The sequence below is a fragment of the Crinia signifera genome, chromosome 7 (genome assembly GCF_055691185.1).
Source record: "Crinia signifera chromosome 7, ASM5569118v1, whole genome shotgun sequence".
In the NCBI taxonomy this organism is placed as follows: domain Eukaryota; kingdom Metazoa; phylum Chordata; class Amphibia; order Anura; family Myobatrachidae; genus Crinia; species Crinia signifera.
The window spans coordinates 142,460,804-142,485,911 of NC_139223.1; the positions used below are offsets into that span (position 1 = coordinate 142,460,804).

Below are 25,108 nucleotides of genomic sequence, written 5' to 3' on the forward strand. Positions count from 1 at the left end.
CCTCCTTATGTTTATTGCCATACTTGGTAATGAAGCTGTATTGATGTTGATGGTCATTTTCTTTTTCCTTAGTTTTCTCTCTTAATAGACTATCCCTTTCTTTGTTCACCACTTCCTCAATGAATACTTCGAGATTTTATTCCTTGTAGCCTTTCCTCAGGAAGTTTTCCTTCATTACTTTAAGCTGTTCCTGACAAAGTCACACAGTTCTGGAAGAGTCAAAGTTGCCCAGACTGGGAAAATCATTAGATGGTGAGTGAGTTGTGAATGGATTTGCAGATTCTATTTGGAAGTCATTCGCAGACTTGCATGGGGCGGGATTTCATTGTCTGGGTGGCGGCTATCTGATCGCAGTCCTCTGCAAATTCACACAGCAGCAATCAGGTCTGAATCAAGTCCCAAATGAGGAAGAGGATTGGACCACTCTAGCACCAAGCTACTCCCTTGTAGAGTGAACACAGCGTCGGTTTTTGGTCCTTATAGACCTATAACTACTTTGTCCCCAGCAGCCCCCACCTTTTCCATGCTGGTAAGGACAGCTTACAAGATCGGTGTATATGGAAATTAGGTTGTCTCCAGGGACGCTAAACATCATATAACTCTTGCTCTTGTATTTTGGCTATTCAGGAAGAGACATGGGACTTAATAGTTAAACATTCTAATAGGATATCTGATCCCCAACATGGATAGTATTTTATGGCAGCAAAGCTAAATAAAAAGCAACTGATAAGACTATAGTCTTCCAGGCTGCTGGTCTGTCCAACAGCTTGATGCCCCCTACTGTGAAAAGCCAACTCTATTTCCAAGGAAGTCTAGTCTTCCAAAGATTCAGGGCCCTATACAAGGAGAGATATTTAGGAATTTTCTGAGCGATTTTACATAATTTGAATAAATCGATCATAAAATTACTGTACAGTATATCGCTGTGCGTGTAGGACACACATCGGTTTAGGCAAGTGTTCTCAATGGAGAAGACTGCCCCGGACAGTGCTGTGCAGCGCTGTGTGGCGAGAGACCAGAGGGTCCTGAGAGAAGTAGCATCGCTCAGAAGGCTCTGCCTACACACGTCGGCACGTGTGTAGGGCCCATTAGTTAACACTTATTCAGCAAATAGCTTACACAATGTAGATACAGTTTTGCAAACAGACATTCATTACATATATATTTTGAGAGAATTATAATAATTTACATCATGCTCATTGCCGGGTTATTACTCATAGGAACATGAGCACAGCGTACACAAGCCCCACAGAATGCATACAGTTATGACATGTGACTTTGAGGAACCACTGTACCCCATAGCAACAGCCACATCAAGTGATTTTTTCCTAATAGTTTTTACTACTTTTGCATAAACTCAGCTGTAAAATTGATCTGAATGGAAAAAATACAGAATTCTTATATAATTTTAAAGGAGAACATCATTTTATTTGTTACTCCTATACATATTATTTAGGGGAATTGACCAGATAATGCCATTGTTACACCCCCTGAGTTTTACATTATTGGTACAATATAATACAATATCTTATTGCTATAAGAAAGAATGAATGACATCATACACTTTAAATACCCATGTGTAGATTACTGGAACAAATAGGACTAAGTTTTGCTTTGTCTTGCAAGCAGTATGTGCACTAACACATATAATAGCATCTGATTCATACAGATTTTTTTTGTTCAGATTTTTTCCTGAATACTGCATATAACAATATTAAATATGGTTTTAATAAAATATTGCAATGGTATTTGCTTCTGCTTTTACTTTTAAATGAATTGAGTGACAGTATGTCAGATACATTTAGTGGACAGCCATTTTGTGTGCTGAGCCAATGTTTATGAGAATTCAGCCATGTGACTAGGAATTAGTGACATCACTGCCTCAGTGACATCACTAGCTCATAGTAAATTGACAAAGTCTGAAATGACATCAGTGCACAAAATGGTTCCACTACTGTGTTTATGCGATGGGTACACAAATCAAGTTTGCTGGAGTTAGCCATAGATTTCATATGAAATCAAATGAGATAAATGATCATGAATACTGTCTGAATCAGTACCTTAGTAGCGCTTGATCACTGTCATTACTGAGAAGTAAAGAAAAATGGAAATTATATAACTTTACACTCAGAGATTTAAAACAATTATAAAAATAGAGAACATTCAAGCTTATTAAAATACTGATTCATTGGCAGAAAATACTAAAACATAAAGCATGCCCACAGACATTGATTGGTTTTCCTTCGTCATTCACAACAATAATAAAAAAAAAATATTTATAGTGCACTATTCGGATGGTTACATTGGTTTCTGACGCAGCAATATGTGGAGAGACTTCATTCACAAGTTACTAGATATTTCCAGTAGAAGACAGTTTATTGTTCCTTTGTAGATTATTCCTTATTCTGGGAACTAATGTTCATCTGAGTTGGCACTAACGACGTGCCCATTTATTCCATTTGAAGTGACGCCATTGCTGCTGGCACTGTGTGTTTTTTGTGCACGTGGTGCTGAATCTTCCTCATCTGAGCTGGATTCAATATCACTTCTGTCATCCTTTGACACCTGAGAAAGAACGAACAATAAAAGATGTGATGGTAATCAAATATTGAGAAAATAAAATAAATAGGAGATGTTTATGGCAGCAACTTAATATCAGTACATGAACGTGTGACATACTTGCTTACACTTTTAGGATGTCTGGATGACTCCCCATACGTTCAAATTCAGTGCCGGCTCTTACCATTTTGGAGGAGAGGGGCTGCTACAATGCGCCCCCCCCCCCCCCCCTCTGCTGCCTCTGCTGCTGCATTCCCCTCCTCGGCCGCACAGGGCCAGCGCATGCACAGTAACTTCATACATACTGCGCATGCGCTGGCCCAAGCCTCCATGGGCTGCCTTTGCAGCAGCCCCGGAGGCTTGATCAGGTTCCCGGGTCCGGCACATGCGCAGTATGGTCCGTGGTACTGCGCATGCACAGAACCAGTTTTGGGGGTTGCCGCGCATTTGTGCAGAGAAAGGGCATCCCGGAGGGAGGGAATACCTGCCAATGGGACTGCCTTTAGGGGCTGGCAGGTCAGGCTTCTAATAGGAAGTCACTGCCGGTCATATTGAAGCCAGAGCAGTCTCACAGACTGCATCTGGCTTCACTTTAGGCAGGGACAGTGGCGGATCTGCAGCCCATAGGTAAAAACTGCCACTGTTCACGTTACTTTCAAAATCTGCCTTGCTGTGTATGTGCAGTGTAAAGTACGGTAGTTGTAACGAGCATCAGGCTCCGTTGCAGCCCATCAGGAAGGGATTGCAACAACCTAGTTCGGCACATGGTATAAATTGACCGATGTTTGGTACTTTGTACATGTGCCAGACAAGAAAGGTCTGCGATGTCAGCTGCATGCTGCCAGTGATTGACTGTCTATTATCGTTTGGGAGCTGGAAGGAAGCGGTGAGGGCCTCTGTTTTCCAAAGCAAAGGGGTATTGCTGCTGATGGAGGGGAGTCCAGAGGATAGGATCTCATGGCTTCCGTTGTAACTGCGGTGTTCAGCTTATATGAACTTATGACAGCCAATGGTTTTGGAGGACACAGCACATCCTGTTCCATTACCATATTAATGCTATTGCTGCTGCTTTCATAGCTGCAATGATAGCCACTCTGTCCAAATCTGTATCAAGTCTACTAGGCAGCTTTAGTTTAACACTTATACCCCATTCACACCAGAAGCAAATTACCAGGTTAAGGGGTAGATTGTATGAAGCAGTGATAATGGAGAAGTGATAAAGTGCCTGGTACTTTATCACCGGCCAATCAGCTTCTAACTGTCCCTTTTTAAACCTAGTGTGTAACTGAACAGTCAGGAGCTGATTGGCCAGTGATAAAGTAACAGGAACTTTATCACTTCTCCTCCCTTATCACTGCTTCATACATCTACCCCTAAAGCTTTTCAACCTGGTAATATATTGAAAAACCTAGGTCTTTCTTTGGCGTGAAAGGGTCAACCCGGGTCTTAAATTCCATGTCGCTGACCCCGCTCTTGACTAGGGGAGAATTGGGGTCAGACTGCACCTGGCAAAAATGATCCGGCACACAGAAATGCCGGGTAATTGCCAGGTGGGCGGTGTGAAAGGGGTTTAAGATTAAGAAGTGAGACACAATATGCTCTTCTCCACACTCTGATTCAATCTGAAAGGGTAAATATGATGGTTTCAGTGGAGATTGCTTCTCTTTTGTTGCTTCTCTTTTGTTGACTGAGTAAAAAAAAAAAGAATGATTGGAGCAATACTGCAGATAGGGGGCCTATTTCAGAGTTGTATGCAATGCCGATGTATGCAGTGGAGCAATTATTTGCCCCTGCACATGCTCCAAAGCTGCAGTGCACATGTGCATTTAATACAAGGCTGTATTGAAAAGTAATGCCTGCATGGATTTGTGAACGCATCTGAACACTTTTTTCCGTACATGAGAAAAAGTGAAAGTCGCAGGGCGCAAGGTCGGGGCTGTACAACGGGTGTGGCAGAACCTTCTTGAACTGCAGGCGCTGCAACCCTCTTCCCAAAGATGAAAGAGCACCTTAAGGTTCAACAATTCAACTCTGATGACAAGGTGAAAGCTGCCGTTCGGTCGTGGTGTCAACAACTACCACCAGCTTTCCTCTCCGATGGGTTTGCCCGACTCGTCAATCATTGGCGCAAAAGCGTGGAAAGGGATGGGGACTACGTTGAAAAGTGAATAATAATAGAGGATAACCTGAGTTATCATGTACAAAAAAAAATGTAGTTCAAATGCGTTCAGAAATTAAAAAAAAAACATATAGCCATAGAGGCATTACTCTTTTCAATCCAGCCTCGTAATATTCCTCCGTCATGAATATTATTGAACATCATTCTGATTTTACTGGCATTAGGTAGAAAAGTCCCAATAACGTCAGTGTGCCTTCAATGACAATTAGAAATATGGTGACTAGTAGTGTCAGTATGCTAAATAGTATACCAGTGTTTTCATTCATGGGATCACAACGAGTGAATACTGACAGTAACTGAACAGTCACAGTTACATAATGAGATGCACTTGTATTGTTAGAGCGGCGCGCTGTCAGTTTGAACTGTATGGTGAACTGACATTCTGTATCTGTAACTTACATGCAAAGGATTCCATTTCCCCGTCTTCCGTGATAGCACAAGGGAGAGAGCATAATGGTAAAAGCATGAGAAAATAGATTTATATATGGATATTCTCAAGAGTAACATTCCATATTGCAGCTTTATGGGCGACATACGCCACTTAAGCTGCATGATGAAGTACTTAATTATGAATCATATGTAAACAACGCACAAACTAAATGATCCACCAGTTACATGAATTAAACAAGACCCTTAAGATTTATTATAAATTAGAGCATAGCAAAATTGTATATTTTCTTGTTAATAGCATTACAGGGGGTGCATGTGATTACAGTAAAGGTGTACATATATGCAATGTTACGTACTGTAACTGAGACTTAATTAAAAGCGATTATGGGGCCAATTTATCACTATCTGCGACTGAGGATGTGCTGTGATAATATCAATATTAATCCACGTTTCGGTAATTGATTATCTCATATCGGGACAGAACTGGTGAGAAGGCTTCTCCGCAGCCTTATTGGAGTATTTTTCCTACTGAACACCACATACACCGTTTCCAATGCTAGTCACACACACTGCACTGTCCGCAATGTCAATCACACACTGCAAAGCTCTCAATGCCAGCCACAATTTGCTGTGCTCCCAATGCCGAACACATACTGCACTGCTCCCAAAGCCAATCTCACACTGCACTATTCGCAATGGAAATCACATACTGCAAAGCTCTTAATGCTCGCCACATTTACAGCTCCTATTTCTAGCCACACACTGCACTGCTCCCAATACAAGCCACATACTGCACTGCTCCCAATGCCAATCTCACTCTTCACTGTTTGCAATGTCAATCACATACTGCAAAGCTCCTAATGCTCGCCACGTTTACATTTCTAGCCACATGCTGCACTGCTCCTTATGCCAGCCACGCACTGCACTGCACCCTATGCCAGCCACACACTGCACTGCTCCCTGTGCCAGACACATACTGCACCCTATGCCAGCCACACACGGCACCCTATGCCAGCCACACACTGCACCCTATGCCAGCCACACACACTGCACTGCTCCCAATACTAGCCACACATTGTACTGCTCCTTATACCATCCACACACTGCACTGCTCCCAATGCCAATGTCACACTGCAATGTTCGCAGTGTCAATCACATACTGCAAAGCTGAGAAAGCTATAACCGGCCCTGTGCTCAGGGCAAATGCAGTTTTAAAACCAGAGACAGCCAATCCCTGCAGCACACAGAGACAGGCCCCTCAATTATTAATATGTGCTGCAGCTGGGAATGGCATTCTGAGAACAGCCCAGTCCAGCTGATTACACCAGCTGGAACTGCTCTCAGAAACGACAGTTCTGCAGGCCGAACCCAACAGTAGCACCTCTGGCTACCCATAGCTACTGCCAGGGCTATTTTTGTGCAGGCTCTAGCAGGAATTGTGGCCATTATTCTAGTTCACTCTTTCTGACAAAATATTTCTTAGATGGACAAAACCATGTGCACTGCAGGTGAGGCAGGTGTAAAACCCCACCCAAATCTAATTATCTCTGCACAAGTAACACCTGCCTCACCTGCAGTGCACATGGTTTTGTCCATCTAAGAAATATTTTGTCAGAAAGAGTGAACTAGAATAAGGGCCACAGTTCCTGCTAGAGCCTGCACAAAAATAGCCCTGGCTACTGCAGACCAAGGAATGACAGCAGTACCTCTGGCCACACAGAGGTACTGCAAGCTGAACATAACAACAACAGCACCTCTGGCAAACCAGATGCACTGCAGACCAAACAATGACAGCAGTACCTCTGGCCACACAGAGGTACTGCAAGCTGAAAATACCAACAGCAGCACCTCTGTGTAACCAGAGGTACTGCAGACCAAACAAGACATAAATGGCAGTCCTGCCAATACTGCACTGCTCACTACATGCCCTGCTCACAATGCCAGTCACACATTGTGCAGTTCCCAAAAACAATCACTGCCCCTAATGCAAGCCACACACTGCACTGATCCCAATGCTTGGCACAGGCACTGCACGCATCATTGCCAGTCCCACACTGCACTGCTCCCTATGTGCACCACATGCACTGCTCCCAATGCCAGTCACACTGCACATCACCCAAAACTAGCCACACCATGCACTTCTTCACAGACCAGACTTTAACTGCAGTGCTCCCAATATAAGCCACACACTGCCTTGCCCCCAGTGCCAGCCACATACTGCTATGCTTCCTATGCCAGCCACACACTGCCCAACTTTTTACCTTTCTCAATGCATATTCAGAAAATGATCCAGTGCCAGCACCATACTGATCCCAATACAAACAAACAAATCCAATCCCAGTGCCACTCACTCAAACTGACATTGCCAGACACATACTGGGGGTTATTCAGACCTGATCGCTGCAGTGTGAAATTGAAGCAGCCTGCAATCAGTTAGCTCCACAAGAGTGAAATCACTCCCTTGGCACATCTGCGAGGGGCTTGTGAAAAATCACTGATCGTCCTCCAGCTGCAAATCCATACGCAACTCACTCACAATCGAATGATCTTTGCAGTCGGTGAAAGTGTGCGGAACCCTGACCCTGCTGATCACGGCCAGAGCTGATGTCACACACCCTCCCATAAAATGTTTGGGTACGCCTGCGTTTTTCCTGACGCTCCTGGAAAACAACTGATTACCACCAGTGTTCCCTCTAAGCTGTGCGCGCGTGCGCGCGCACACACAGGGGAGCCGAGAGAGGGGGGGAGCGGGTACTAATTACCCGGGCCCACGCTTGCAGAAGGGGCCCCGCAGGGGCCCTGGTCTGACCCCTCCCTTCCCCCTCCATCCCTTCCTGGTAGCAACAGTAGCACACACTTCTACCTGCTGTCAGCACAGCACATGCTGTAGGTGTGTGCTGCTTCTGAGATTACAGTTTTTAGAGTTTTCTTTCACCCTATTCTAAACATTTTGGGGCGTGGCCTAAGTGTGGGAGGTTCCCACAACACATACACTTAGGCCACGCCCCCAAAATTTTACCGGGGCCCGGCATTCCTCTCGGCTGCCCTGCGCACACACCTCGGCGAGCGTGCGCACAGACATTACAACAGAGCGCACAAAGCAGCAGTGGACCCTTTTTGCAGTTGTGGACTCAATTAATGTGTGTTTCACCCATTAAGTACATTGTGTGCTGTGTTTTGAATGTTTAAATGTTTAATATCATTTTGAAGTAAAGTTAACACAAATGCTGAACGTCATTTTCCAGTTATATATATGTGACGCACAAAAATGTAAATTTCCTTCCTAAGTTGCACAGCCAAAATCTTTAACCACACACAGCCTTCGTAAAATTAGAAGGAACATTGGTTACCACCCACAAATTGCAACTTCCTGTTAATCAAACTGCGGCTGGGTTGCGAACAAAAAAATGTGCTGGTTTTTGTTTTGTTGCTGTATGTTGCTGGGCATGTGCGCTGCAAACCCAGACACATTTGCAGTCGTTTGATAATCAATGGGCTTGCGGATTCGCAGGGCAGCGATCAGATCTGATTTTGTACAATTGTCATTGCATGTAGTAGGAGAGTAACTGTTATGTGCTAATTATTTTCACTTTTAGACAAGCTCCTGAATTAGCTACTGTAGAACGTCTTCATTTCTGTCTTTCCTGTCCTGTATATATCTTAATAACTAGTATACTGTAGGTGCTTTATGGCCGGCTCATATGTCACAGTTGCACATTTCAGTCTTTTCACTTAAATTAGCTTTCCCGTATAAAGGAAGCCTGGAGGTGCAACAAGCATCCAAATGAAACTATCCGCAGACGCCTGATCATTAACAACTCAGAGGACATGTACAAATCAGGTAATTTTGCAATACAAGAACAGAGCTCGGCTGGAAAACAGTCTCATGAAATGTAATACAGTATACTATAAATAATCTTATCTTAAAGCAAAATTTAATTTTTACATTTAAGTGCAGACCATACCCATACCCACCTTTGACACTATGGCCAGTATTCAATGCTCCCGATTCACCGTTTTTTTTTTGGGCGAATCGGGCTGTTTTCACTCCTTGCGGTGAGTCTTTTTCACTGAAAATCTGATTCACCCTATTCAATGTTCACTGTTCGCCGAAAGTGAACAGTGAATGCCGGCCAGTTCTCAGTTTCATGCTCGCTGCAAGTCGCTGGTGTATTACAATGGGGTATTCACTGGGATTCGCCAAAAGTGTATTCAGTGCTAGGATGGAGAACTGCTTTCAGCATGATTTTCGCCATGATTCACCATTTTGCATTCGACATCTTTTAAAGGTGAACTGGAAAGTGATCTTTTAAAATAAAGGTTTTTTTGGGGGTTTCAAAACATCGGATTTTTTTTTTGTGAAGGGGCATGCTATTTTTATTCATGTGCTTGAAGCACATAAATATATATTTAATTTTTAATTTATTTATTATTTACATTTTCTTTTTTTTTACACATTCGCCAGCATTGGGCCGGAAGCCGAGAGCCGCTCATTACATATTCATATATTCACTTCAAACTGCTCACGCTCATTACATATGCATGAGCGGGAGCTGTGCAGCGGCTCCCTACCCGTGTCCCCTGCCAGCTCTCCCGGGGGGGCAGATTCTGCTGCCTTTGTCCCCGGGAGCCCTCCTTCTCCCCCACACATTCTGGGGCAGGCAGGGAGGCTTCCATCTCCCTGTCTGCCGCTGTCCCCCTATGAAGGTCAACATACATTAGGTCAGGGTTGCCTACCCTCCCGGAAAGCTGTCCGGCTCCCGTGCAAATGACACAAATTGCCCCCCTCCCCCCCCCGCTACACTGAACTGTCTGCCCTCTCTCCAGGGAAGGCAGATAGAAAGTAGGCATAGGGTCTTAGGGTCTATACTATGAAAGTCGGCATACATTAGTTCGACCACTAAATGTCAACAGGGCTTAGTTTGACACATGAAATAGGTCCACATGGCTAAGGTTGACAGGGTCAGAAGGTCAACACAAGCCTTAGGTCGACAATGGGAAGGTCGACAGTGAAAAGGTCACTTTATTTTAGCCGACTATTTCATACCCTACCATCCACTTGGGTTTGGAGGGAGACTATGACTGTGCTGGTAGCATGACAAGCGCAGCGAGCCATGCAAGGGGACGTTGTGCACTGACACAGTGTCCATGTCGACTTCCGTCGAAATTCGGTGCAAAAAAAGTGAAAACCTCATGTCGACCTTTTTATTGTTGATCTTCCCATTGTCGACCTAATGCTTGTGTAGACCTTTCTACCCTGTCGACCTTAGCCATGTCCACCTACTGTATTTCATGTGTTGACCTTTAGTGGTCGACCTAATGTATGCCGACCTTCATAGTGCAGACCCTATGACCCATACCTTACTGTAGCAAGTACCCAGCATTAGGGATGCTCAACCATCAATGTTTTTGTTTCAATGGTAGTGGTTTTACCATTCGAAGGCGGCGCTTCGATGTCTGCCGCAATCAAATTGGTTAAATATTTGATGGTGTTGCAATGGTCCTGCCCCCAGACCCATCCCCAGCCAGCCACATTAGTGTTTCTGCATGAGCGGCCAGGCTGCAAATATTTGCGCATGCACAAAAAGGGCTTTTTTTGTGCATGCGCCAAACATATGGGGTGAGATTTAATAGGATGAGAGATTCAGAAAGTGGGAGATTATGGGTGAAATTTAATCAGATGAGAGATTTAGAAAGTGAGAGATTTGGTAGGAAATCTCCAGTTTTTTTAAAGCGGCAATCATTTACACTGCAAAATCAAACTGGTTCTGCCGTGTAAATGATTGCCGCTTTAAAAAAAACTGGGTACTTGTGTAGTTTCACGGCACCGCCACGTGCACAGTCTGTCTCAGAAACTTGGCAGCTTGCCAGACGCTCTGTTTAACTGTGCACGTGCCGCTCTAGCTGTTCTCAGCGTAGCGCGTGGCTGCTTTCCATATGTAAGCCAAGTTATCAGCGTAGCGCCGGGCAGCAGCGTAGCGCCGGGCAGCAGCGCGCTGCCAGGCGCTGACAGGTCACTGTGGAACTTGTAGTTCCACAGTGAAATAGGCAGTCCTGCGCACCGCTGACAAAGCGTCTGAATCCATACTCCCTGCAAGCGGCTAAGAAGGGGGGTATCTGGATTTAGACGCTAAAGCGTCTAGATTTACTAGGGTGTAGGGGTACATAGGGGTGCACTGTGCAAAACACTCTTAAACCTGTTCACAATGACACTAGTCGACGTAACAGCTGTCGACCTTGTTAATTCCACTATCCACGCCAACCCGAAGCGTGGCGAGCGCAGCGAGTCCGCAAGGGGCGGCGGTACGCGTCCTACGACCTTTTCATACCCCCATTATCCACGTCGGCGTGGAGTTGATTTTCTATAGTGTGGCGAGCACAGCGAGCCACCGAGCCTGAAGCGTGGCGAGCGCAGTGAGCCCCGCAAGGGGACGAGCATAACTTCACAGGTATACGCGTCCCCTCGCGGGGCTCGCTGCGCTCGCCACGCTTCGGGCACGGTGGCTCGCTACGCTCGCCACACTATATAAATTCAACTCCACGCCGACGTGAATAGTGGGGGTATGAAAAGGTCGTAGGACGCGTACCGCCGCCCCTCACTGGCTCGCTGCGCTCGTCAGCTGTTACGTCGACTAGTGTCATTGTGCAAAACACTGTTAAACCTGTTCACAATCTACCCCTATGTACCCCTACACCCTACTAAATCTAGACGCTTTAGCATCTAAATCCAGATACCCCCCTTCTTAGCGGCTTGCAGGGAGTATGGATTCAGACGCTTTAGCGTCTAAATTCACCCCCTTTGATAGCGGTGTGCCGGGGTGTCGCAGGGAGTCTGGATTTAGATGCTACGCTACACTGATAACGTAGCGCTGCACTGAGAACAGCTAGAGCGGCACGCGCACAGAGTCTGGCAAGCTGCCAAGTTTCAAACAGACTGTGCGCACGATTGCGCCGTGAAACTACACAAGTACCAAAAACTGGAGATTTCCTACCAAATCTCTCACTTTCTGAATCTCTCTTCCTATTACATTTCCACCTTGGAAGTTTTTAGTTAAGCGCTCTCCTTTGTATGTGTAAATGAGTGACACAATACTGATGGTGTGAAATCAATAAATGTCTTTATTTCTATAGTTGCAATTACATGTGCATAAGAAGCAATAAGTGAGGGTGAACCTTGAATGAGCCCCGTGGGGGAATTGGGGTGCCAGCAGGCCCCTTTCTACCATAAGCCTAGCAGGCTTATGTCTCATACAGGTGGGGACGATGTGAAAGCTGCTGGTGATATGCCCTTGCGGGTGTAAGGGGTCAGCAGAACCCTTTAACCATAAACCAGCAGGCTTATGTCTTATGCGAGCAGATGGGAATGAGAAGGGTTTGTGAGTGGGGCAAATGGGTGGGAGTTCAGTCCAGAGCAAACAGCAGCAAAAGGGGGGGCTGGAGGCAAAGTCACTTGATGGTAGTTTGGGTAGTGATGGGTGGCGGCGTCCCGCTCCCAGGATTCTTACCCCAGTGATGCTCTTGCAGAGTGTTGCGCAGCGGTGCTTGTGCTGAAGTCCTGAGCTGTGGGTGCCACTCCTAGGAGTGGCACCCACAGCTCAGGACTTCAGCACAAGCACCGCTGCGCAACACTCTGCAAGAGCATCACTGGGGTAAGAATCCTGGGAGCGGGACGCCGCCACCCATCACTACCCAAACTACCATCAAGTGACTTTGCCTCCAGCCCCCCCTTTTGCTGCTGTTTGCTCTGGACTGAACTCCCACCCATTTGCCCCACTCACAAACCCTTCTCATTCCCATCTGCTCGCATAAGACATAAGCCTGCTGGTTTATGGTTAAAGGGTTCTGCTGACCCCTTACACCCGCAAGGGCTTATCACCAGCAGCTTTCACATCGTCCCCACCTGTATGAGACATAAGCCTGCTAGGCTTATGGTAGAAAGAGGCCTGCTGGCACCCCAATTCCCCCACGGGGCTCATTCAAGGTTCACCCTCACTTATTGCTTCTTATGCACATGTAATTGCAACTATAGAAATAAAGACATTTATTGATTTCACACCATCAGTATTGTGTCACTCATTTACACATACAAAGGAGAGCGCTTAACTAAAAACCTCTGATTTATACTATTTTGAGCTCGGACCACTCAGTTAAGCTGCCCCACATACAAAAGGCTAATAAGCGCTGTAACCACCCCTATTATCTACATTTCCACCTTGGTATCTTCAGTTTCTTTAAAGCGGCAATCATTTACAGTACATTGCAGAACCAGTTTGATTTTGCAGTGTAAATGATTGCCGCTTTAAAAAAAGTGGAGATTTCTTACCAAATCTCTCACTTTCTGAATCTCTCATCTTATTAAGTTTCACCCCAGTTTTCTTCTGAAGAAGATACTTTTGCAGCTTCAATCGTAAATCATAAAGCATAGCAAATCTTATTCTCAGTTCACAAATTTCACCAAGGCTGTGGTTCGATTTATGAGGAAAAATAAAAATACTGAAAAAATTGTTCTCAGATCTCAGTAGAAAGTGATAATGTATCTTTCACATAATGTACAGTATATCAAAGAAAAACTGCATGAAATAAATTTTCAAGTAACATTGTAGTGTATTAACAGGTTCCTTAGCAGGTCAGTGATAATGGGGGAGCAGGAACATAATTCTCACCTTGCCTTTTGAGATGGCTTTGCAGGCGATCTTGATTATTAAGTAAGACCAGAATAGATGCAATGATTGAAGAAGTAACAGCAGGAGATTAAAGACCCACCAGGAAGGATACGGACCTACAATTTCCCAGCTTTCAAACAGCGTGGTGTTGAGTATCCTGCAATACATAAGATTTTAAAGTATTGTCTCCCCTAGAAATTATATTGTTTTTGAAATAAACATTTATTAACCCACCATTGTTAAAAAAAGATAGTGAATCATTTATTATACTCATCCCACATTTTCAAGTCTGCAGCTGACTCTGGAGAGAGAAAAAAGTACCTGCCAATCAGCTCCTTACTGTCATTTTTTTCAACCCGTCTGTACCATGACTTTATCTTGTCCAAGATTTGATACTTTCCCCCCAAAATGAGTATAAATGGCTCTGAAATATACTACATGCAAAAATGGCTAATTTCCACTCATATGCAGATGTGTAAGTGGCAAACGCAGGATTTTCAAAGGGGGGGGGTTCAAATGTAATCCAAGATCTCCCACTCTGCAGCGTATTGGAGTGAGTACGGGAGTCTGGGGGAGTGGTAACAGCCCTGAAACTTGCTCTTTTTATGTACCGGATAATGAACCTTATTTTGGTTCATTCGCACGAACCAGAATATATGCAGTGGCTACAAAGGTGGGCGTATGCAGATGCGCAGGGTCATTTCTGCGCATGTGCTCGCAGGGTGTTCGATGGGCGCATGCACCCAAGTGTGCGGGCGGGGGCGGCGGCCTGGGCCATTTGCATATGGGAATGCCCAGTGTTTTATGGGCATTCCCATGCCCCATCGAATGATTTCTACAGCGCTCGCAGATGTAGGACTCCTCCCTGGTGTCTCACATCTACGAGCTCCCTGTGCGGGAAGTGGGCAGGCAGTTGACATCAGCTAACGCCAGCTGCCTGCTTCCCACACCCTCGTCACTGTCCCATTTCCATGGGAACGCCCAGCATTTCATGGGCGATCCCATGGGTACAGATCACCACTGCCCCACGCTCCCCACCCGCACTGCTAGGTGCGAACAGGACGGTGAACAAGCAGTTCACTGCGCCCTCTTGCACAAAGCATCTGCACGCCAAGCTTACTCAGGCTGGCTGTTGCGGGGTGGCCTGCAAGGCAAAGGAAATGACATTTCACAACACAGTCCTTGGCTTCACTACTCCTGGAAAACTCCCATTTCTGGCAGCGCCTGCGACCCCTGCCCCTCCCCCTGGATGCCTCTGCCTGTCAATCAGACAGAGGCTATACTGTACTGCGATCGCAGGACCTGTTCTGCAAATGTACAGAATGTGTCCTGCACTTGTGCAGTTTTCCCATCATCGAGAAACTGCGGTACTTAGCGCATAAGCGAGCAGGACCGAATAGGGCCCATTATATGCAACAAACACATTGATATTAGGCATCAATTCAATAGAGAAAAGCAATTTCACTGTAATGTAATCATCATTGTACACTCTCAACATTTTATACACACAACAGATAAGAACATTTATTTTATTAATTACATTTTTTGCAACATGCATCATGCACAATTTATATTATTATAGTGACATAAAACAGACATACTGTACATCATGTGACCACCAGATGGCATTTATTCCTGTGCTGTGTATTACTTTTAATTAGATATAGGCTCTGGGTGACAATCTGCACCTTAGGGCCTTATTCAGATTTCATCGGTACTGCGTGCATTCGCACACAGTACCGATGTGCGTCTGCGCATGCGTGTTTCTGCGCATGTGCAAGCGCATGGTGCGTGCACCCACGACGACCTTTCGGGTCGCCGGGTGCATGCACCCATGGCAGCGAGGGGGGCGGCGGAGATTGGCGGGGAGCGCCGGGCTGCTCCATTACCATATGGGAATGCCCAGCGTTCCATGGGCGTTTCCATGAGAACGCTGGGCGTTCTCATGGTAATGAGGCAGTGACGCGTGTGTGTGGGCCGGGTAGCTGACATCACCGGATGTCAGCTGCCCGCCCATATCACGCCAGCGTGCATGCTAAACAAAGTAACTCAAAAGTCACTTATATAAGCTTGCACGCTAAACATCATTCGATGGTCACCGACCATCGAATGATGTGGGCGGACACCCCAGCAAAGCGAATGGATGTTTATGCAAAACATCCATTCGCTGCTGTGCGGGCGAAGCCGCACTTTGCTGGGGCGGCGGGGGGGGGGGGGCGTGCGTTCGCGGGGCGGGGTTTGGTGGACTCGCAAACCTGAATAACCCCCTTAGAGTATTTAGCAGCAACTTTTTACATACACAGATAATTATGACAATAACATGTAAACAAGTCCTGTACTGTACATAGTACAATGTATTCATATCACAATAACTACTGTGCTGCTTTAAGTTTCCCTTTACATTTTCATATTCTGTAACTGAATTAGAGGCCTATGTATAATCATGGCAGTGTAACAGTCCGTCTTGTGAAGGACTTTTTCATTTTTCTTTTACAAAAATCACATGGCTACTTCTCTCATTCAGCCGGAACTTCTCTCATTCAGCCGGGGGCTGGCCAGCCCCCAGCCTCCGCCAGCCCCCACTATACGCCGGAAGGGGATAGTGCTCGTGCTCCCCGTTGCAATAGAGCTCTCTGCCCCCTCCCTGTCGCTCCCTGCCAGTAAACGCCATCTCCCCGCACCCCCTCCCTGAAGCAGAGACAGGCAGGGATTCCTCCGCCCACTGCCGGGGACGCGCATGCATGTGAGACGCTCGCGCTGCCCCGTCAGTTGGAGCGTCTCTTCGCCGGCTTTCACCAGCAGAGGGGATCTGGTGAGTGCTGGGGATGTATGAGAGGCTCTCCATCTGTATGTACTATTTTTACAACTGGATACAGTCATTAGGTCCACGACCCCCATAGAGGGAGAATATGTTGCGCTCGCCATGCTGTCTGAGTCCGGGCAGTCGGGATCCCGACGTCGGGCTAATGACTGTCGGTATCCCAACTGTCGGAACCCTATACCACACCCGTGACTACCAACCAGTACACAGGTATAGTGGCTTTGGCATCATACTTGCAGAGGCCATGTTGTATAACCAAACTCAGAAGGTTGAGGTTTAACCGATATGCGATGGTTGCACCTTGTGTGAATTGTCAGTTCACAGATACCGCCGCCAGACGTCTCAATACTAATCATTGTGGCTAGGGTATTTGCATATTTTCGTACAGCTACTGTATACAAATTTGTAGCTGTGGTGAAATTAGCCTACATCTCTGAATGAGGCCCAATGTCCCACATAGTGGGTTTTCAGTTAATATACATTGAGGTAGAATCCAATGCTAACTTATATGCAATCCAGATGGACTTAAGTGAAATCATTCATAACAGGATTTCAAAGGTCCTTTAGTCAGTGTCGCATTTAACCTTATAAATTCAGAGCAAAGATGCTTTGTAGCAAAAGAATTCTCTAGTCTCACCGACTGCTGCAAAGTCACACAGCACCGGTTATACTGCAGCTGTGAAAGGGATACTTCTGCCTTTCAGTTAAATCTCCCACAGTACAGGATACAGCATCCAATTCCCCTTACTGGTGCACTTCTACACCGCCAATTTCCTAGGAGGTAAAATACAGTCTACACATTTTTTTTTCTGTTCAGTTATGCCTCGTGCAGGGAAAGGAATATGCTAGACATGGTTTTATGTGGTGTGTCTAAATTGGGTATGAGCAAAGTTATTGTGTCGTGTATTCCACCTCTAAGCCTGTTATATTTTTGGACCTCTGGTTTTCAAATGGTCTCCCTAAAAATAGCATGCTTACAGTATGTCCTGCGAACAGAAGGTTCCACCAAGTTTTTGCAGGGAAAAGGGTTATCAAACCTGAATATGATGGAGAGGAGGGATGTAGAAAAAGAGAAAAGGATTATGTGGAAGAGATAATAAACAAGGGCAAATCTACTGTTATGTAAGCCAAGTGTTATTTTGTAATGTGAGGTGACAACTAAATAGAAATTCTTCCATTTCCCAGCGGTTACGGTATAGTGGGTAGAAAATGAGGTATATTCAATGCATTTTGTGAGCAGAGGGTTTGTTACAGTGACGTGGAAACGGCGTGTGCGGTCACCAGAACAGCGAGCCTCGTGGCTAAATGCAGCGGGCTCCCTGCATTAGCCGCCAGCCTCACTGTTTGGAGGAATCTGGTTCCCCCGGAAAAATTAAATACGGTGAGCGGCCGGCATGGGGGGTTAAATGGCAGGGGTCACTTGTTTTCGCCGTTTAAACCCCTCGCTGGCCGCATTGAATACTGCCCATAATGTAGATCAACAGTCACTAGGTCGACCACTAACGGTCGACAGTGACTAGGTCGACACGTGGAAATGGTCGGCATACCATAACTCAACATTGCCAGAAGGTCGATACAAGCTTAATGTCAACATGGACATGGTCAATATCCACAAGGTCGACACACGTTTTTCAAGTTATTACCAATAATCCAACCTTAGCCACAGTGATGACACTAGTTCCTAGGGAACCGATATTGCAATGTCTGAAGCCACTCTATATTTCTTTAACCAGAAGGTTCCCTATGGCAATTGATGATTAAAACCTCAGCATCCAGCTATAACTGTATGAGTACTGTTTGATCTTTGCTAAATTACTTATAGGCTTCTACAGTATCAAGTTTAACAGTAGCAATCAAAAGGTACATTGCTAGTAACAAAGAACATAATCTGTCGGAATAATATTTCTCTCTGGAGAACTAAGCTGACCTGACAGATACACGCTGCATATCTGCGTTATCTGTTTTACTGTTCTCTTTTCCCCATGAAAATTAGGGACCCTAATGAGCACATTTGTGACTGAAAATCCAGCACAAAAGACAATTTTAAATATCAATAAAGCTAACAAAAGCCTTGTGCATGATATAAAGGAAATACAAGGTGATTAAACACCAAACACTGAAAACTGCAGTCTCCATTCTTGTCAATAGGGAATGTGGTAAGGTCAACGTACATTGGGGACCCAGCAGACGAAGCCGCCAGTCCAACATAGGCAGGATCGACACAAGCTTATTGGTCCACATATGCAACTATACCTAATCTCCTGGAATATCTGAGGGGCCTGGGAAGAGCAGGGAACCCTCTAGTGATGTTGGGAAGCAGCTCAAAGATGTGATTCACTGCAATTTGCTCCAGTACACTTTGGGTGGACAATGTTGATGCAAATAAGGACACCACCCCTCTTGCACAAGCCACTTAGGGTTACCACCTTTGTGTTGTGATATTCCTGGTCAGTGGCCCGCCCCTTGACCCACACACAGCCAACCCATTGACCCGCCCACAGCCCTGCCCCTTGACCCGCTTTATCATGATTTTTTTTTAAACTTTGCTTCAATTCTGTTCTTGATTTCACACCGTAATGCTAATTACACGTTATGCCACACACCATAATGCCCACTACACATTATGCCACACACTGTGATGCGCATTACACATTATGCCACACACCATGATGCCCATTACACATTATGCCACACCCCTGTGATGCCCATTAAATATTATAAAACACACCATAATGGCTATTACAAATTATGCCACATAAGTGCAGCTTACCTACATGTTAATTGTGAGAAGTATCATGCTAAATGCCAGGGGCTTCATGCTCGATGCCAGGGCCTTCATGCTTGATGCCATGGGGATTACATGCTCATTGCCACTGGGAAGTAAAATGCTCTTTGCCACGCAGAAGTGAAATGCTCGTTTTCATGAGTGCCTGCAAAGCTTGTTGCCATGGTGCGGACAGAGGCAACGCCAGGCTCCAGGGCGCCCAACAACAGCAGAGAGTGAGACAGACATTGACAGCAGCCATTCCCCCCTCCTCCCTATCCCCACCCATCCCATCCTGAGTGTGCTATTCCTTCATATCTATAAGTCTAAAGGGGCCATTTTGGACAAACCCCAGAATCAGCAGCACCAACTGACCCACCTTCCCACACTTGGTAGAGCATAATACTCACAGAATAATTCACTGACAGCGGCCAGCCAGCAGCCAGGTTGGTTGTAAAAGGCGCCAGGTGCTGCCTCAGCATCCTTGAGGAGCTGCTGCAGAAAGACTCAAGAGTCGGCCCGGGCAGCGTCTGCTACTGATTACGCAGTTTACTCACACGCTGAATTCACAGACCCAGGCCGGCCAGTGGCGTGTGCATACAATGCATTGCGCATCTTACTCTCAGCCGCAGCGTTACTGTCAGCGCAGCGGCTGGTTGAACATCAGACTCAGAGGAGACAGAGTCAGTGGGCGAGATTCACCAAACTGAAAATGCCGTAAAAACACAGTTTTCGGGTTTTTTACCGCATTTCCATATGCAGCAAAGCCCCACCGCTGGGGCTTCACTGCAGGGGGTTACGCCAGTTCTAGATGGCGTAACCCCATGGAAGCCTATGGGCTTCCCTTCGCATCCCCTGCCGCCCCGTGCGCCCACCGCCGATCTGCGACGCACCCCCCTCACCTGTGTCCGGGCAGCCTCCTGCTGTGCTGCCCGGACCAGTGACCTCCTCCTCCCTGCACAGCTTACGGGTGCAGGGAGGAGGAAACGGAGCTGGTAAGGGTGCAGGGAGGGAGGGGGGAACCCGCTGCACATCACCGGCCTTCGCCTTTGAGTTAATAATCGCATATGTTAATGCATATGCGACTATTAACAATGCGAATGCCGGCGATGTGCAGCGGGGGTTATTAGTGAATCCCGCCCAGTGAGTGAGTATGGCTGAGGGACTTTGTGTGTTCCCAGACATTGTATAGTCCGGACAACGGGCTAAATGACTGTTTGCCGTTATCCCAGACGGGTGGTAGCCCCAGTGCCACTTGAACCTACACTTCCAGAAAAGAGGCCCCAAACAGTCAACACATTTTCACACGACTTTATTTGAAGCACTTTATTCTGGCTTATAGTTATACTGTAGCCTTCACTGGTTTTTATATTCAGCATTCATTATAAAGCATTTAAAATCAATGACCCTTATAAAATAAGGGATTAAAGTCTGATGTTCTTCCTTGTATTATCAGCAGGCTATTATCTTGTTGTGAGCAATTCCCTTTATGCAGCCAGTGCATTGGAATTCCCTTCTCATTGTGTGTTCTGCCTACAGCATTAAAACAGGCAGAACACACACAAACAGGTCAAGGGCAGGTTTCTGAAAATATTAGCTGTGCGCCATTGACTTAATTCAAATACTAGTTTCTTTTCATCAAGTTTTTTTAAAAGAAAAAAACAATTTGATTCACAGTCCTACACATATGACACATGTACCCTTCACATAATTAACCTCTGTAACAATTGAAACAGCAAAGAATGCCTAGATTTTAAATGGAGATTCTGAACTTGAATTAGGAGCAAGTAAAAAAGTGCAATTTGCACCTCAACAAAACCCACGTTGCATTGCCGGTGAGGTAGATGTAAAATAGACATTTAGTATTGTTCTAATTATGTGACTATGGGCCTAATTCACGTTGGCTCGGTAAGCAGCGAAGATAGCTGCTTACCAAGCGCTGAAACACCGCCCCGCCGAATAGGTTTGTAAATATGACAAGGCACCAGGTATACCATTTGAAAGAGCTTATTTAAAAGCTCAGAGTCACAGCCTCTCTAATGGTAATGTATATAAATCCTGGGCATTGTGCCTTAGGACAAAGTAGTGGGTGGTACGGACTGGATTGGCTGTAATGATGTACATGGGGTGTAGTCAGTGGCGGTTTTTACCTATGGGCTGCAGCCCTCCAGGTAAAATCCGCCTCTGTGTGAAGCCAGATGCAGTCTGTGAGACTGCACTGGCTTCACTATGACTGGTCCGACCTGCCAGTCACCCAAGGCAGTACCATTGGGAGGTGTTCCCTCCCTCCGTAGTGCCTCTTTATGGGCTGCTGCGGGGCAGTAAACCAAAATGGGTTCTGCGCAAGTGCCGGACACGGGAACATCGATATGCTTCCATAAATCTGCTCCCAATGCAGCTCCATAGAGGCTAGGACCAGCAGCGGGGACTGGCATGGACCAGAAGCGTGACAGCGGAGGGGGGTGTGGTATGGGGTTCCGAACTCGGGATCCCGACTGCCCGGACTCAGACAGCATGGCAAATGCAAAAAAGCCCGTAGCGGGCACGGTGGGGTAGCCTATTCTATTCTCCCTCTATGGGGGTTGTGGACCCCCATGAGGGAAAATAGCGGGTGGCCGTCGGGCACCCGGCTGTCAGCGTTTTGACAGTCGGGATCCGACTGTCAGGAACGTGTCCGGCACTCACAGGGGGGGGGGGGGGGGCAACATTGCGGCAGCCCGTCTCCTCCACCGAGGTGAGAGCCGCCACTATACAGTACAGTACCGTACAGTACCCTCCATACATACCTTGTCCTGATGTATGCATTTCCCCTATGCTTGGCAGCTGGGGAACCTTTTGGCAGTGTTGACCTAAGTCACATCAACACTTTTTTGGTGTCCACTTAGGGCGGGATGTATTAATATACATCGCCGCCCTTCGCCAGCTGTCCGCCGCGATGCCAGTGCATATGTACTAACATATGCGGCTGGCATCGCGGTGCGGTAACGGAGACCCCACGCGATACCTATACTGTGGTCTGCGGGGGGGTCTCCGTCTCCTCCCTGCCGCCTCCTGATGCCTACACGCCTGCTTAGCTGTCCCCGGCGCCTCCTCCTCCCCCTGCAGCCATAAGGACATCCGGCTGCGTTGCTAGGGGGAGGAAGGGCTTACCTTCCGGGGTCCAGGAGGACCTGCAAGAAGGTAAGCCCAAGGGAGGGGGAGAGGGGGGGGGTGGGCAAGTCGGCGGGGTTGCGGCGAGGCGGCGGGCGGCAAAAAAGAAGTCCATAGGCTTCTATAGGGTATCGCCACCTTTGGGTGGCGATACCCTGCCCGGCGAAATCGGTGCGGCCGGGTAATAGTACATAGGAAAATGCGCATTTTCCCTTTAGTACATCCCGCCCTTAGTCACTGTTGACCATTAGTGGTCGACCTAGTTACTGTCGACCTAGACATTGTCTATCATCTATACATCACCGGAAGGGTTGATGGGGTAGAGATGAATACTTCCACCCAGATGTGGGAATTCTGTGCTTTGGAATGCTGCTGTCAGTCTTCTCCTATAAACACCAATTTGAACTGAATTTTCCTAATAAATATGCAAGACATGTCAAATTGTCCTGGTTATACTTCTCCAGAACTTTGTTCAATGTGTACAAGAGCACACTGCTCAACTGTACCCACAAAGATCAGAGAGTCGTCAAAGAAAATATGTTGCGTATGCAGCTGCTAACATTAAGGGCCGTATGCAATGCGGCCGGCGAGGGGGTTAAACGGTGAGGATTGCCGAAAACAAGCGACCCTTGCCGATTAACCCCCTCGCCGACTGCTCACCTTATTCAATGTTCCGAGGGAATCCTCGCTGGCAGAGGACAGCAAGGATTCCCCCAAATGGCGAGGTTCACGACTAATGCAGGGAGCCTGCTACATTTAGCCGCAAGCCTCGCTGTTTTGGCGGCAAGGGGGTCAGTTGAATACTGACCGTGCGAGCTGTGACAGGAAGCAGTCAGCACTGCTTGCTGTCACAGCTCGTAAAAAGCATTGAATACTGCCCTAACAGTATTGCAGACATAAAAATAATTGATTTGATAAAGAGCACCACTTTTATCTGTTTAATTGATAGATTAATTCACGAAAGACTTGTAGGAACCACGCATTTTTTTGTATTGTAATGTCATATAAAGAATGCATTTATAATGAGGTAAACATCACCTTTAAGACTTGCAGCAACATTAGTTTATGTAAAGTGATTTTCTAAGATACTGTGATAATTTGTATAATGCCAAACTATCAGTAATGTAATTTGCAATAAAACCAACATGAGTAATGGACCGGATTTTAGTGTGTAATGAAGATGGTAAAGCAACTGAATTGTAATCAACTTGCTGCTGACACAATAAGCGCAGCTCTGGAAGGCAGGGAGAGTGCTCTGTAGGCAGACATCATTAGTAGTAGTAACATAGAAGGGCTGCAGTACATAATCAAAGTCCTTCTGTTGACAAATATTCAGGATGATTCAGCAGCCAATGTTAGGATTAAAATTTAGGACAACCCATTAGGAAAGTATAAAAGTACACTCTTGGCCGCTTTGTATCCTATTCACATAAATGAAACACCTGGAAGCGACAACCTACGGTATTATGCAAGATTACGCTGATTCATTTGATGTGCAAAATATATACAACTGAGAATGAATCCGAATATGTATACAAAGTATACAACACAGTTGACGCTGCTTTTTTCATTAAAGCTAATTTCTGTGAGGTAAAAGTCACAGTCAAGCATCTCTCATACACTTTGATAGGTAAGTCTGAACACGGACTGCTGCTTCCTCCAAAGAGAACCCCGGACTCATGGGGTTAAAAGATCTGTTAGAAAAAAGGGTACTTATATGTTAGTTGGGCGCCCACTATAGTTAGTATGCTCATACCCCCACTATCCATGTCGGCATGGAGTTGATTTTATATAGTGTGGCGAGCACAGGGAGCCTGAAGCGTGGCGAGCGTAGTGAGCCCCGCGAGGGGATGCGGAAAACTAAGCAAATAGCTTAGAGGGCGCCCAACTAACATATAAGTACCGAAAGAAGCAGAGGAGTGCTCCATAGTGTAAAACTGTATTTAATAAAACACAATATGGTGTAGCAGCATGTATAATCAATAAAGACTCGTACCGGATGGGTAACCGCTGTAGGCTGGTTACCACAAGTTTCAAAAATGATAGCACCGGGCAAAGCTCCAACCACCATCCAGGCGCCGCAGGAACACGGAATCACGCCAGCTACACAAACACTAACATATAAAATAAACTTACCTGAGATTGTGATACTGTATAAAAAAATAGCCCAGCTAGTGGCTGAAGACCAGTTAATTATATACAGTACCGTTTATTCTTGTTACCAAGCAACTGATAACTAACTGTGAATCAATGGGTTTGTGGTGCGCTATTATCAGCAGCTAACAAGGGGTTGTCAAGCCCCTAAAATTTTTTAGAGATAAACAGGGTTTGCCAGCGCTGGCTGAATAATATAGACGGTTCACAATGATAAATAATATTTATTAACTATACTTGAGAGAAATATAAAAATCAATAATCATATAACTGATGATAATGTAAAACACAATATATAAAAATTAGAAAAAGGATAGATGTCACACCAGGTGGTATATATTGGAATTGAAAATCATATAAAAGTCACAGAATATTCCAAAACTGCATGGGAGATGATATCACAATACCAATTTAAAGGCGATCCACTG

At 46.0% G+C, this 25,108-nt stretch overlaps 1 protein-coding gene across 2 annotated transcripts in view; it reads right to left on the minus strand.

Moving 5' to 3' along the window:
* Positions 1–857: 857 nt before the first annotated feature.
* CERS6 (ceramide synthase 6) overlaps positions 858–25,108 on the minus strand; it is a 228,843-nt gene continuing 204,592 nt past the window's right edge. The window contains exons 9-11 of one of the 2 annotated variants that reach the window (XM_083153896.1): positions 13,792–13,948; positions 5,138–5,161; positions 1,371–2,565 (exon numbers count right to left, since the gene is read on the minus strand). In XM_083153896.1, the coding sequence (XP_083010022.1) occupies positions 2,413–2,565; positions 5,138–5,161; positions 13,792–13,948 (334 nt within the window). In that variant the 3' untranslated portion in view covers positions 1,371–2,412. Of the gene's footprint in view, positions 2,566–5,137; positions 5,162–13,791; positions 13,949–25,108 lie in introns of both variants that reach the window. The other variant, XM_083153897.1, reaches the window with a different exon arrangement.